The 15,908-nt window shown below is 45.3% G+C and overlaps 1 protein-coding gene across 5 annotated transcripts in view; it reads right to left on the bottom strand.

The window, feature by feature from the left end:
- Positions 1-15,908, bottom strand: part of LOC137024850 (putative leucine-rich repeat-containing protein DDB_G0290503) — a 95,910-nt gene that overhangs the window by 1,253 nt on the left and 78,749 nt on the right. For 2 of the 5 annotated variants that reach the window (XM_067392787.1, XM_067392788.1), the window contains exon 4: positions 13,912-15,417. The exons of 1 other annotated variant lie outside the window; for it this stretch is intronic. In XM_067392787.1, coding sequence (XP_067248888.1) covers positions 15,131-15,417 — 287 coding nt within the window. In that variant the 3' untranslated portion in view covers positions 13,912-15,130. Of the gene's footprint in view, positions 1-1,796; positions 1,982-4,955; positions 5,017-5,042; positions 5,174-13,911; positions 15,418-15,908 lie in introns of those variants that run through there. 2 more of the 5 variants (XM_067392789.1, XM_067392791.1) reach the window with 2 other exon arrangements.

Below are 15,908 nucleotides of genomic sequence, written 5' to 3'. Positions count from 1 at the left end.
CATGCTTGTGATGACATGTACAAAGTTTGGTCTGAATACAATAAAGCTTTGCGGAAATACAGCCTTACTTCTGTTTTCGCAAGCACTATGTACAATTCATTTCTGAGTTTTTCGAAAACGGTTTGAGGAATCGACTTGAATTCCATAATTTTTTGTCAGCATGGACTGAAGATGATCTGATTCAATTTTCGTGAAAATCGGAGTAACGGCCTTGGAGGAGTTCGAAAAAGTAGGTTTTTCAGAAAATTCAAAATGCCGGAAAAATTTTCATGACGGAAAGTGACGACATAGGGTGCAATCGATTCGTCTTGAGCCAAGGAATCAGAGGAAAAAATTTTGGGTAACACTTTACTTGAAGGGGTGTGCATAAGACTGACATGACACCTTCATAATCATGACATGACACATGTCATGAATATGAAGGAGGGTTTATGAATGTTTATGACAACTGTCATTAAGTGTCATTCGCTCAATTTTGTCATTTTTAATGCAAAGATGACATTGTTTGAGATGTCAAGTCAAGTCAAGTCAAATTTATTTATATAGCGCTTTTACAATTGGTAATTGTTTCAAAGCAGCTTTACATATTAGAAGCACAGAAAAAAGGGAAGTGGTTAAAAATAAGCTGTACAACAAGCGTGGTAATATGTAACATATACAAGATGGTGGTACATTAAGCCAATGTCGGCTGACTCCCAGGGGTGGAAAAAACCCCCTAGGAGAAAAACCCAGCGTGCTAACACTGGGAAAAAAGTCCTAGGAGGGAAAAAACCCCTTGGAAGATATATATAATATATGTAAATGGATATGGAGATCAGATGTCCAAGTTATGACAACTTGACATAAACCAATACATCATAACCTGTCAGTGTCTTTGTCATGACAACTTGACATTATTTAGCTTTATGGGTTAACATTACATTAAACTGTCATGTGGTTGGTTTTGACATTGGCTGTCATGAGGCCATTATAATAGTGTCATGAATATGTATCTTGAGCTCAAGTACAGTGGTACAAATTGAACTTGTCATTAAAATGTCATTAAGTGACAATACTCTGACAAATAATTTTATAACAGCGTCATGACTATTTTTCATTTCATGTTTTTTTGTTGTTTTTTTAAGTTTCCTCCAACAGAAGGTCAGATAATAGACAATTTCAAATTTCGTAAAAAAGATGACACTGTTATAAAATAATGGTAACACTTTATTTTAGGGTCTTTTAACTAGTTGCTTATTACTATTAGCATTCATATGGCTAAAATATTGGCTATTTATTAGTACTTATAAAGCATATATTAATGCCTTATTCTGCATAATCTTATTCTTAGTCCTACCCAATACCTAAACCTAACAATTAACTATAATAAGCAGTAAATTAAGAGTTTATTGAGGGAAAAGTCATAGTTAATCGTTTATATATGTGTTCCCTATACTGAAGTGTTACCAAAATAATGTAATGTAATGTTAACCCATAAAGCTAAGTAGTTTTTTAAGTTTGATAATTAATCTGCTGTGTTATGTTTATGACAGGTTATGATGTTTTGCTAATGTCAAGTTGTCATGACAAAGACACTGACAGGTTATGATGTGTTGGTTTATGTCAAGTTGTCGTAACAAAGACATCTCAAACAATGTCATCTTTGCATTAAAAATGTGTCAGGAAATGAACACGGAGAGAGGATCCAAGTGCAAGTAAAACAATATTTATTGACAGAATACGCTGTACAATAACTTCACTCCAAATGGGCAGTCGTTACAGTGACTGAGGCGTGCTGAAGCAATGGTGTGCGGTGGCAGATGAACAGGGTGGCGCAGGGTTGCAGCGGGTATCAGAAACCAAGGATAATCCAACCCAGACGCGGGCACCAGACGACAGTTCATATAATCCACCCAGACGTGGGCACAAGACGATAGTCCAGAAATCCAGGAAACGGGAAGTGAAACACGGAACACACGACACCTAGACAGCCTGAAACGAACTGACAAAGACACCATGTAGAGACACACATTAAATAGCAAACACTGAACAAGACACGGCTGGCAGCACATCACAATCAGACAGGTGGGTGATGCCCACACAATCACTCACTCAGTGCAACACACACCACAACCACACGAGGGCGAGTAAGTGAACCCATGAACCGTGACAGTACCCCCTCTCCTACGAGCGCCTCCTGGCGCTCCCAGGAGAGCCTACCTGTCGATTGTAATCATCAATAAGAGAGTGGTCCAGGATGTCCCTGGCAGGAACCCAACTCCTCTCCTCCGGACCGTAACCTTCCCAGTCCACCAAGTACTGGAATCCGCGTCCACTCCGCCTAGCGTCCAAGATACGACGGACCGAATAAGTAGGTTCCCCATCTACGAGTCGCGGCGGGGGAGGAACCGGAACCGGCAGATTAATGTTAGAATGAAAAACAGGTTTAATTTTAGACACGTGAAAAACGGGATAAATTCTGCGGTACGCTGGTGGCAATTTGAGGCAGACAGTCACCGGGCTAAGAATTTTGGTGACCGTAAACGGGCCAATAAATTTGGGTGCTAACTTGTTACTCACGGAGCGGAGCGGAATATTCTTGGATGAAAGCCACACTTTTTGACCAACGACATATACGGGAGGCTTCAGCCGGTGGCGGTCGGCCTGGGCCTTGGTGCGCGCTCCCACCTGAAGAAGAGTCTCTCGGGCTCTTCTCCACGTGTGACGACACCTCTGGACGAAGGCGTGAGTGGAGGGGACCGCGACTTCGGATTCCAGACTGGGAAAGGCAGGTGGCTGGTAACCTAGACTACACTGAAAAGGCGACAGGCCCGTAGCCGACACTGGTAACGAGTTGTGCGCGTACTCCACCCAAGGAAGCTGCTGACTCCAGGAGGAAGGATTCTGAGCAACCCGACATCGCAACATTCTCTCCAAATCCTGGTTGGCTCTCTCAGCTTGCCCGTTCGTCTGGGGATGGAACCCAGATGACAAACTAACAGTCGCCCCCAGTAAACGACAAAACTCCTTCCAGAATTTGGAGGTAAATTGGGATCCCCTGTCAGAAACCACATCTACCGGGAGGCCATGGATACAGAAGACGTGATTAATGACAGTAACCGCTGTCTCCTTGGCAGTGGGTAATTTGGGCAAGGGGATGAAATGTGCCGCCTTCGAGAACCGGTCCACTACGGTCAAAATCACCGTATTGCCCTGTGAAGGAGGGAGGCCTGTGACGAAATCTAGCGCTATGTGGGACCAGGGTCTCGAAGGGACAGACAGCGGTTGAAGGAGTCCATCAGGGGAACGATTGGAAGTCTTACCACGAGCGCAGACAGAGCAAGCCAAAACAAAATTGTGAACGTCGCGAGCCTTGCAGGGCCACCAGAATCGTTGTTTGACCAAAAAATTGTTACGACTAACCCCTGGATGACAAGCCAGATTGGAATCGTGGCCCCATCGGATAACGTCTGAACGTAACCCCTCTGGCACAAATAACCGACTTGGTGGGCACCCGGGTGGAGGCGTTACCCCTTCTAAGGCCGTGCAGACCTTCGACTCGACCTCCCATGTGAGTGAAGAGACAATAAGTCTCTCAGGAAGAATACACTCGGGAGTGGACGGGCGCTCGGAACGATCAAAAACGCGAGATAGTGCATCGAGCTTGATATTTTTGGACCCGGGACGGTAAGATAGAGAAAAATCAAAACGACCGAAAAACAGAGCCCACCGAGCCTGCCTAGAGTTGAGTCGTTTAGCGGATCTGATATATTCAAGGTTCTTATGATCAGTCCAGACGATGAAAGGTACCCCCGAACCCTCCAACCAGTGACGCCACTCTTCCAAAGCTAATTTGACCGCCAGCAGCTCCCTGTTACCAATGTCGTAATTGCGTTCGGCAGCAGTTAAACAATGTGACAAAAACGCACAAGGATGCATCTTATCGTCCGCCGCGGAGCGCTGGGATAGAACTGCACCTACCCCCACCTCTGACGCATCAACCTCCACCACAAACTGACGTGAAGGATCAGGGGCGACAAGAATGGGAGCCGAAACAAAGCGGCTTTTGAGGTTGGAGAATGCAGCCTCAGCTGCATCCGACCACCTGAACGCCGTTGCGGGGGAGGTCAAGGCAGTCAGAGGAGCGGCTAGTTGGCTGAAATTGCGAATAAAACGCCGGTAAAAATTGGCGAATCCCAAAAACCTCTGCAGGGCCTTGCGGGAATCTGGAATTGGCCAATCCACCACAGCCTTAACCTTGTCAGGATCCATGCGCACCCCCTCGGACGATACAATGTACCCCAAAAATGGAACTGACTGTGCATGAAAAACGCACTTCTCCGCCTTGACAAAAAGCCCATTCTCTAACAGCCTCTGGAGCACTCATCTGACGTGTTGCACATGTTCCTGGAGAGAAGAAGAAAATATCAGTATGTCGTCCAGATAGACATATATGAACTGATCGACCATGTCTCTCAACACGTCATTGACGAGTGCTTGGAAGACGGCGGGCAAGTTGGAAAGGCCGAAGGGCATAACCAAGTATTCAAAGTGCCCTCTAGGGGTGTTAAAAGCCGTCTTCCACTCATCCCCCTCCCTAATGCGAACCAAATGATAAGCGTTGCGCAGGTCCAATTTCGTGAATAGAGATGCGCCCTGCAGCCGTTCAAAGGCAGAAGACATCAACGGCAAAGGATAAGTATTCTTTACCATGATGTTGTTCAGTCCTCTGTAATCAATGCACGGCCGCAGGGACCCATCCTTCTTACCCACGAAAAAAAAACCTGCCCCCGCGGGAGACGAGGAAGGGCGGATGATCCCAGCTGCCAGAGAATCAGAAATATATTTCTCCATGACCTCCCTTTCTGGATTAGAAAGTGAATATAACTTGCCTTTAGGCGGAGAAGACCCTGGAACTAAGTCTATGGCACAGTCATAGGGACGATGCGGAGGGAGAGAAGCAGCCCGGGACTTACTGAACACTTCCTTCAGGTCGAGGTACTCCTGGGGCACGTTTGACAGGTTCACCGACTCCTCCTGCAACACAGAACGAGACACAGAAGAACAAGCAGACAACAAACAAGACGCATGACAGTGCTGACTCCACTCCACCACGGATCCCTGGCCCCACTCGATCCTGGGCTTGTGTTTCATCAGCCATGGGTGCCCCAGGACGATGGGATGATGAACAGATCTGGAGAGGTAAAATGACAGCAGTTCAGTATGATTACCGGAAATGATGACGGTCATGGACGTGGCGTGTGTGATGGTGGGTAATTTCTGTCCGTTGAGAGCGAAAACAGATATGGCACGATCCAGAGGGCGAATAGGAATGTGCAATCGTGTTGCCAGATCCCAGTCCATAATGCTTCCCTCAGCGCCCGAGTCGACCAGAGCCCGGCAGATGTGATGTCCCGATACCCACTGCAGTCTCACCGGGAGGAGCGTCGCAGACGAGGATTTATCCACGGCTAGACCGCCCGACAGTAACCTCGGTCCTACTGCCGGACTTCTGTCCTTTACTGGGCAGTCCTTAAGAAAATGTCCAGCTCAACCACAGTATAAACAAAGTCCTTTTCCCCTCCGGTGTGTCCTCTCCTCCCGGGAGAGCCGAGCTCTCCACACCTGCATGGGCTCAGGATCGAACGGGGGACCGACCGTGTTCTCTCCGCTGATCCCCACGGCAACCAGCTCCTCGAGACGCGCTACAGGCTTCCTGTGTTCAGCGCATTCGTGCAAACGGCCATCCACTCACAGCGCGAGCTCAATCAGTCCGTTAAGAGTGGTGGGTAGATCCAGTGAATAAATTTCTTGTGGAACACGGTCGGCCAGCCCATGCAGGAACACATCCCACTGCGCCTCCTCGTTCCATTTACACTCCGCTGCCAGGGTGCGGAACTCAATGGCGTAGTCGGAAACAGGTCGAACTCCCTGCCGCAGGTCCGCGAGCTTGCGAGCAGCCTCCCGTCCCGCCACCGAACGGTCGAACACTCGCCTCATCTCCTGCGACAGGGACTGGAACGAGGAGCAGCATGGATGGTTGTTTTCCCATACCGCCGTTCCCCATAACGCCGCTCGTCCAGTCAATAACGTCACAACCAACGCTACTTTAGACTCCTCAGAAGAGAACGTGTTAGGTTGCAGAGAGAAATAAATAGAGCATTTAGACAAAAAAGCTCTTCAAGCATCAGGTTCTCCACCATACCTCTCAGGTGCAGGAATACGAGGTTCTTGTTGCGTGCTGGCGGATGAGTGGGGAACGGACGGTGGGGCTGGTGCAGTGGGAGATGAAAGATGTAATACCTGGGTCGAGAGCTCAGCCACCTGCGCCACCAACGCTTGCACGGCACGAGCAGTGGCCATCACCTGCTCGTCCTGCTGATCCATCCGTTGAGCGCTCTCACTCAAAAACTCCAGAAGATTCGACGAACTTGCTGGATCCATTCTTGGTCAGTTCGTTCTGTCAGGAAATGAACACGGAGAGAGGATCCAAGTGCAAGTAAAACAATATTTATTGACAGAATACGCTATACAATAACTTCACTCCAAATGGGCAGTCGTTGAAGTAACTGAGGCGTGCTGAAGCAATGGCGTGCGGTGGCAGATGAACAGGGTGGCGCAGGGTTGCAGCGGGTATCAGAAACCAAGGATAATCCAACCCAGACGCGGGCACCAGACAACAGTTCAAATAATAATCCCAGACGCGGGCACAAGACGATAGTCCAGAAATCCAGGAAACGGGAAGTGAAACACGGAACACATGACACCTGGACAGCCTGAAACGAACTGACAAAGACACCATGTAGACACACACATTAAATAGCAAACACTGAACAAGACACGGCTGGCAGCACATCACAATCAGACAGGTGGGTGACGCCCACACAATCACTCACTCAGTGCAACACACACCACAACCACACGAGGGCGAGTAAGTGAACCCATGAACCGTGACAAAATGACATAATTGAGCGAATGACACTTAACCCTCAGGGGTCTGAGGATTTTTGGGACCCTGGAGAAGTTTTGACATGCCCTGACATTTGTGCTTTTTTCAGTTGTTCATAAACATATTAATGGAAAAAGTGTCATTACACTGAATTCAGCACAAACTAGGCTACAACAATATGTGAGGAACATGTATGTACATGTTTGTGTTTTTGAAGGAATAACGTTTATGCGTGGTTATTGAAAAAACAAAAAACTTAAGTCACTGAAATAAAGCCAAAAAATATTTATTAAATCTTTGTTCACAAGACTTCTGGGTATTTGAGGTTGTAGACTAGAGTTTTTGCTTCAAAATGAGGTAAAAATTATGCTGCCTGCTGGTTCATATAAAACAATAGAGAGATTTAAATTTTCTAAAACATCTTTGGTCAAGAAACACATTATGCGTGGAGGCGTGAATCCTCATGTATACCTGAGAAGACAAAAGAATCACATAATAATGACCTGAAATGACTTGCATATTAATGAGGCCTTTCAGACAGGTAGGCTGTGAAAAAACCCTCTGTGATCATGATTCAAATCTCATCATGGTGTAAATCAAACATACAGAAAAAACAGCAATACTGTGAAATATTATTACAATTTAAAATAATGGTATTCTATTATATTCTTTAAAATATGTTTTTCTGTGATGCAAAGTGTCTGAACAATTATGTTACCTCTATGGCATTTCATATAGGCTTTTAGCTTAAAAGCATGCACATTTGGAGAAATATTGATGGATTCTCATATGTTTGTCAATTTTCTATACAGAAGAGTAATATTTATTCAGGATTTATTGTCATTACTATGAGCGCTGGATACTGTGTTTTCAATTCATACTTGCAGCCGGAGGGCGCTCTGTACACCTTTAGTCCACAAATGCCTGAGCTCTAAAGAAGAATAGGCAATCCAGGAACTAACCGAACTAACAGAGGACAGAGATCGCTAACTATGGCTATTCAAAACACTTTTCAAGACAATAAATACACGATTGAGACGATGTATGCATGTATTGACTTAATTTGCCTCTGAATAGCGCTCCCTCCGTGGGCGTGGCCGCATTAGCGGATAATGAGCTGAATCACGGACTTTGACATGGCTCTCTTTTCATACAGATTACAGAAACACAGAATGTTTGTTTTCGATTAGACTTACACGATTTAAAACCTGACATTTCAACGTTTTTTTTAGACATAAGTCTATATTTTTTTGTGATTAGTATTCACTAAGTTACAGTTCATTTTCTGAGAACTATCAGATTGGACTTCCTTCAGAGGGAGACGAGAGATCATGCATCATGTTAGTTTTCTTTATTTTACAAAAAGCACAACATTTTGTTTTTACTCTGAGTGTACACAAATAAAAGAAGATATTCCACAGATTAAAATGGTGTATAACTCTTAATTGTATGTGCAACATTAACGGAGTATTTTGAGTCTCTTTCACACTGGTAAGAAAAAAACCGCGGTGGTATCGCCGGCGATACCCTCAGACCTCAGAGTGTTAAAAGAACAAACTCAGACCCTTTTAAGTGGATCAAGAGGTGAACCAAGTGAAAAAGGACCCAGCTCTCTTTACGTTCACACTGTCCCTGAAAGAGGACTCGGATCCTTTTTTGGTCCACTTAAGTAGGAATGTGGTCTCAGACCTCTTTGTGTTCATACTGTTGCTTTTTGGATCTAGTCCAGTTCAGTGTTTGATGGCTGACCCTATGACCTTCAACATTTGATCCCATTCACTTACATTGTCTGTGCTTAACTAACCACGAAATTTGTTTGTAAAGATTATTATTATTATTATTATTATTATTATTATTATATTGTAAAACAACATTGCTACAAATGCTCTTGAATGAGCTAAAGTTATTTATCTTTTGCACAAAAATATAATTTTTTAATGCAATATTACATCAGTATTCTTTCACTATATCACACATCCGTCTTTGTAAATAACATTTATTTTTAATTGTTTTCTTTGAATCATGTTTTTATTACAGAAGGCAATGATAACATCAGCATAGAAAAAACAATGACAAATACGATAAAAGAACATGTACAGCAGTTATACCTAAAAGCAGCATTCAAGTAAGAAATTGAATAATCAAATGAATAAAATAAAACTGCAAATTCTTCACTGTATGAACAAAACATACTGATTCTTCTGATTGTTTTATTAGGCTGTCACTTTAGGAACTACAGTAATGCATTGATCCAATATACTGATAAACATACATGATTTATTTCCCAGATTCATTCACTTAAGACAAAACCTGTTCATGTGAACCTAGAGTGTTTTGACACTTTAAAAGCAATAAGATGGTACAGGTAATTCAGTTTAGGACATTCGCAGTGACAGCTGGTTTTCTGTACATGCACTAGGTGTGTGCGCTCATAAAACGTCTCAGGTTACGCACTCTGTGCTGAAATCGCGCTATGGGGAACGCCACTCGTGACCCGTGTTCGAAATGCCAAGAATCACACAACTCCAATCCTATTGGCCGGCGACAGCCTATGACGTCGAACGGCGCGAACCGTGACGTATAAAGGGAGCGCCCGAGGAAGCAGTCGGACACCTTTTCGCCTTTGAGGGACTGTTCCGCAGGCACCCCGAAGCATGGCAGGGAAGTGCAGAGTCTCGTTCCCTGTTCTCAGGGAACCATGGTTACATGCGTAACCTGAGACGTTCCCGTTTGAAAGGGAACTCAACTCTGCGCTGAAATCGCGCTGTGGGGAACGATATACCCACGCCGCCATGCTGAAGGAGAGTGCATGCCCAAGAAGTCTGAACAAACGTCCGGCAGTTCCAGGGAAAAACCGGGAGCAACTCTCCAAGGCTGTCAGTGACAGCATTCCCTACGGCCAACAGCCCAAGCTGAGCCTAAAAGAGGCCTTCCGTAAAAGGCCTGCCAAGGCTGCTAGAGGCATTTGAGACCAACGACCCGTGGGGAAGTGGTCACTTAAAGGGAATGTGGTCAGGGAACCAGAGGAATCCCGGCCCGTCACTAGGGGGATAAATTCACCCCTGACGCCACCAAGGAGGCCATACTAATTCAGCAAAGGCCAAACATAGTCTGGGCCTACCTTGTCTGACATACAGAATCTCCAATGCGTGAACTCCAAGAGGAGAGCAGGTAAGAGTGACTGCAAAAGGGCAGTAGCAACTCAAACCCACACGCAGAGATGGGCATCCTGGAGATCGGAACTCAGCTGAGCGCTATAAACCCTCGTATTGAGGGGAGTAAGACCACTCATCCTAGGATCTACTCAGCTTCTGATACGCGCTGAGGAGGCTGTGCGCTAGAGAACCTTGGTACAGGGGAGCACAAACTAGCCTAGGTCCAGTCTGAACGGGAGACTACAACCAATGACCAGCTTAGGGAGCTAAGCACAATCACACAGTCAACCCAGAGGGAAGTACAAAGCTCAACCTAACAGACAGACAGTACTGCAGGCACATAACCATGGAGGCCGAACAAAAGGGGCCTACAACATAGCTACAAGTTCTACAGAGAACTAATCATCACAACACAAACCTAATCAAACCGGTGATATTCAGGATGGTCGATAGGGCCAAAGAACTGAAACAAAGCATGCTGAGCACATGACCAACCAGGTGATTAGGTAGCTGTGAGTGCCCACAAAACAGCCCGTCCAACACAATCCGACAAGCAGTGTACTCGGTAAAAGCACCCTTCTACTCTTTAAGCAAGAGGAGTACAACATACGCCATCACGTGCTAAAGAAGGCCCCATGGGCCTATAACCTCAGCAGACACGTGGCATCAGCTCGTGGCAGTGTTATCAAGCTCCAGGCAGAACAAACCGACTACAGAGGAGGTTAATGAGTCAGCCGGAGCCCTGGCCAGCCAGCAACATCAAATTCCTTTTACTGTCTTCAAAAACAATGTAAAAGAAGTGCAAAAGGTACATGCCAGCATTTTCCCAAAGGACGCCCCGAGGGCCTACTTGTTACACGTGGCGTCAGCTAGCGGCCATCAAGAGATGGGCATCCCAGAGAGCAGAACTCAGCTAAACGCTATAAACCCTCGTATTGAGGGGAGTATCCGCTCATCCTAGGATCTATTCAGTTGCTGATAAAGCACTGAGGAGGCTGTGCGCTAGAGAACCCTGGTACAGGGGAGCACAAACCAGCCTGGGGCCAGTCTGAACGGGAGACTTCACAGAAGTCTACAACCAATGACCAGCTCAGGGAGCTAAGCACAATTACGCAGTCAACCCAGGGGGAAGTACGAAGCTCAACCTAACAGACAGACAGTACTGTAGGCACATAACCATGGAGGCCGAACAAAAGGGGCCTACAACATAGCTATGAGTTCTATAGAGAACTAACATCACAACGCGAACCCAACACACCAGGTGGTATTCAGGATGGCCCATAAGGCCAAAGAACTGAAAACAAAGCATGCTGTGGACATGACCAACCAAGTAATTAGGTAGCTGTGAGTGCCCACAAGACAGCCCATCCAACACAATCCAACGAGCAGTGTACTCGGTAAAAGCACCCTTTTACTCTTTAAGCAAGAGGAGTACAACGTACGCCAACATGCGCTAAAGAAGGCCCCATGGGCCTAAAACCTCAGCAGACACGTGGCATCAGCTCATGGCAGTGTTATCAAGGTTCAGGCTAGACAGACCGACTACCAAGGAGGTCATTAGCCAGCCAAAAGAGGAAAGAGGCCAAAATAAAGGGCCAACAATCTAACAGCAAATGCAAGACAGCTGCTGTGGTCACAATCGACTGAGAGTTAACAGAGATAGCTATTCTAACCAGAATAAGACTCTCTACACTCAGAGTGTGCAATCCAACAGGTGATGCACTCAGTGAAACACATACCCTAAACCGGGGAGTACAACAAAACACCACATTCATAGATAGAGACTAATCACAGCCTGCTATCACAGAAACAGGCGTTAACCTGTGGCAGCACATAAGTAAGCTCACATATGCATGTAGGGCTAAAGCTTAGAACCCAAAGCAAACATGAATGCTTTGTAATACATGCCATCCAGACAGGATAAATGTTTCACAGAACAGAACTGGAATCTGTAATGAACCCTAGAGAATGAAAGCTAGAATATTTAGCATCATAATCTGAAACTTGAATATAATTCAATGGGCTCATGTGAAGACATTATAGGCATGACAAGAAGTTCTAAAAAGTTGGGCCTAGTAGCACTGCATAACTCATCTTCTCGAAGATAAGAGCCTACCACCTGGGAAAAACAGCACCAGGAAGGCTAATAACAGCCTATAGCCTTAGCTGTTAACCTCAGCCATAGCACCTACATTTTCACATCGAAGGGGAAATGGGCATGCGGCCCGCAACTCCCTCAGGAGGAGGCCAGAACTAGGAACTATACAACCTCACAGGGATAGTAATAATAAGGGTGATGTAACAAACAAACACCTAAACCTAGCTCTAGCCTAGCCGCTAGCTAAGGTCTACTGGGCTAAGCAAGGCTTGGGCTTCATTTTGAAACCTTCAAATATGAGGAGAAAATGAAGCACTGCAAACAAACAGTGTCAGGCGGCCAATAAGCCGTCCTGTACACAAATAACTGAAGCGACGAGTGCTAACTCAAACCAAACTAAAGTATTAGCTGAGAAGCTACTCTAACATAGGAGGCTATAAAATAGCGGCCATAAAGCGGCCTGCATATTTTGAAAATTAGCCAACCTAATGCTGCAGTTATTTTGCCCAAAAGAACCCCTTCTAACTTTACTGACTACATGCTCAGGAAAGCTATACAGGAAAAACAAGGTCTACACTTTTTATAAACATAAAAATATAGACCCAGCTTACCTTCCTGCGGCTCGCAGAACGAAGATTTTCCCTCCTTATTAATGCATGAAGAAGGATGAAATCAAAAGTTCTTTTAAGCCTAAAAGCACTTTCACTATCAAGCCAGAAGGCAGCCTTTAGAAAAAAATATTATCAAAAGGCCAGCCGACAGCCTAACTGTAAAAGAAGCACCTGAGCATATATGGGAGGTGAAAGAAGAAGATTAGAGGGTAGATATAAATCACCCTTTAAACAGCTGGGGGATCGATTATAAACGCAACGGTGTTTACAATTGATCACCCATCTCACTCTCACTTCTTCCTCCTCCCGTCTGTCTGTCTGGCTCAGATCCAAATCTGAATGGCCAGGGGGTTTTTCATGCCCTCCCGATCTCAAACGCGGAGATCAGGAGAGAATGGAAAGTCTATGGAAGCCGCAACATTCATGGACAGAAAGGAACCGTTCGTCGAGCCGTCGCGTGCGGCCCCTTTCTTAACGCACTCACACAGCAGCTGCAGCCCGCCGAAAAACGCGCCCCAAAAACACAGCAGCTCACATACCCAGCGGCCAGAGGAGCGCTCGCTATCGGACACGGTGACATCAAACGCGGACGTCACCATCATCCAACTCACAACCTTGTCAGCCCCGGGGAAGCCGAGAGAAATATAATTCTTCTGAGACTTCCCAACGAGCTCACCTGCGAGCCCTATACTTGCAGCCGCCGTATTACCTCAGCACACACAGGGTTACAAAAACCAGGCACAGATGCAGACACCTCCTCCCTCAGGAAGAGTGTCAAACAAGAACGGAGTGAACGCCGCCCTCAAGCATCGTCTATGCGTTCGCTCCTCTCCAGACAGAAAAACACCAGAAACGTGTACATCAAGTGTCAAACCCCTGGGACATGGATGAACACATCCTCCTGGACGTTTACAGATATAAAGGAGTAATTTCCTACCGGAGTTTGTGAAACAATGCCACGAACAAAACAGTCCCGAAAAGACGAGAAGATGTCCGACTGCTTCCTCGGGCGCTCCCTTTATACGTCACGGTTCGCGCCGTTCGACATCATAGGCCGTCGCCGGCCAATAGGATTGGATTTGTGTGATTCTTGGCATTTCGAACACGGGTCACGAGTGGCGTTCCCCATAGCGCGATTTCAGCGCAGAGTCTCGTTCCCTTTCGAAAGGGAACCATATATTAAAAAAAAATAACTGGCAAGGCATGCAGGCACGTCTCTCTTACACAGTTAAAATCACAGTAAACAAGTGTACGTTGTGAACGGATAATTTGTCCTGAGACTCTCGTCTGTGGAATGCGCATGATTTTGGGCCCCATTTTCACACGACAGACAAATCTTTGACAGATTTAGCGAAATTGACGTCAAATGCCTGAAATCAGAAGGAAATTGGTGCTTGTTCATGTGAGTGAAAATCACACAGAGTGAATTATCAAAGAAGTGATCTAAGAGAATCGACGATGCATTGCTGACGCTCGTGAGATATTTGGCATGTTAAATATCTGGACCTGTCTGCAATTCAAAATCCTGCTGTGTGAAATGAGTTCTGACTGAAAATGACATCAGCGATGACCTACAGCCAATGAGAGAGCAAGATACAGGGCAGCGGGAAGTTCGGGGAGGAGTTAGACCTGTGTCTCACCAAACTTTTCCTCCATAAACTTTTTTTCATTTTTTAAAAATTAATATTGTTTTTTTTTCTTTTTTTAATCCTTTTCGCTGCAAGTTAGCACACAGACAGTTTGGATCACAGGCTTCTTGCAGGCTAACATTTTTAATAACAATTCCGGTCTCACATTCCGGTCCTGTGTTATTCCCTTATCACTGCTCGTGTATTTGGATGTGAAGCGACGAGACAGAGGTGTCAGCAATTCTTCTTATTGTAAAGTCATGCAATATTTAACCCCGTCACCGATCCATCGAGCAATGTGCTCACAGTGACTGAATGCTGTCCCAGATAGTCATACAGTGTGAAAAGAACAGTGATCTGATGAGTTTGAAAATCATGCAGTCTGAACTTGGCATTAGTCAACACGGGTAGATTGCAATCAAGGATTTAAAAAAAAAAAATAGAGTACTCATATTTAATCGAGGAATCTTGACAGCGCTACTTTTGAGTCACATGTGATATTCATGTCCCATCTGTCTCAGTGCTGAAACTCTTTATACAATGTTACATAAACAGCTCAGACATTTTTATACAGTAATCTAAAGCAAATTTCAAACCCACATTAGTCCTCATTAATACAGATTTAAATGTTAATGATTCTTCATGATTTTCATCTTAAATCATACGCTGAAGGTTCAGAATTATTGGAATCACATTCTTTAAATCTCCTGTTATCTTAAGGGAAACAGTAGATAACCACTGAAAGTGTTGCGGTTATACCGGTCATCAAATATCTTTGTGTTAGGCCAAAGTTTAACATAGACAACATCTCCAACCTCCAGGATCAACACAACTCCATTCGAGGAGTTTAACCGATCCTGATCCTGAGCCTGCATATCATATGCCATAACCATACGCTCTTCATTCTTATAAATGGATGCAGCTGATGCAGTTGGGGCATAACCATATACAGAGACTCTGAACATGTACGCTCCTTTCAGTGGGGCTATGAAAACACCTAAATCAAATAACAAGAGATACAGAATCAGCTGATTCCTGTATGATTGCTGAATTACCAAACACACCGTAATAGTTTAGAAATGCCCCCTTTCCACCAGCATGAACCGGGTGCTAGTTCAGAGCTAGTGCTAGTTCGGAGTTGGTTCAACTGACGAACCTTCTAAGTGGTTTCTAACTGGTTTGCCTTTCCACGGGCTAGGGAGCCAGCACAGAGCCAGGATTTACGTCACTGTATACGTCTCATATTTCACAACAAAGCTAGCGCCGCAGCGCCAAACACAAACACAAACACCAAACTTGTTTGAGATGCATCGGCTTCCCACAGAGCGATCAGCACATGACATCAAAGCACCGCGAGAACAATTCAAAAGCACAAGAATTCGTATGCTCTACAAACACTCCCGGGGACCCGCGGCACTCCGATGTCACCCGCCAAATCGGTCCGCGTTGCTCCGATGCATCTCGAACAAGTCTTCCATTAACAACCGC

This window comes from Chanodichthys erythropterus, chromosome 8, assembly GCF_024489055.1.
Source record: "Chanodichthys erythropterus isolate Z2021 chromosome 8, ASM2448905v1, whole genome shotgun sequence".
In the NCBI taxonomy this organism is placed as follows: Eukaryota; Metazoa; Chordata; class Actinopteri; order Cypriniformes; family Xenocyprididae; genus Chanodichthys; species Chanodichthys erythropterus.
This window is presented reverse-complemented; position numbering and strand designations above follow the sequence as displayed.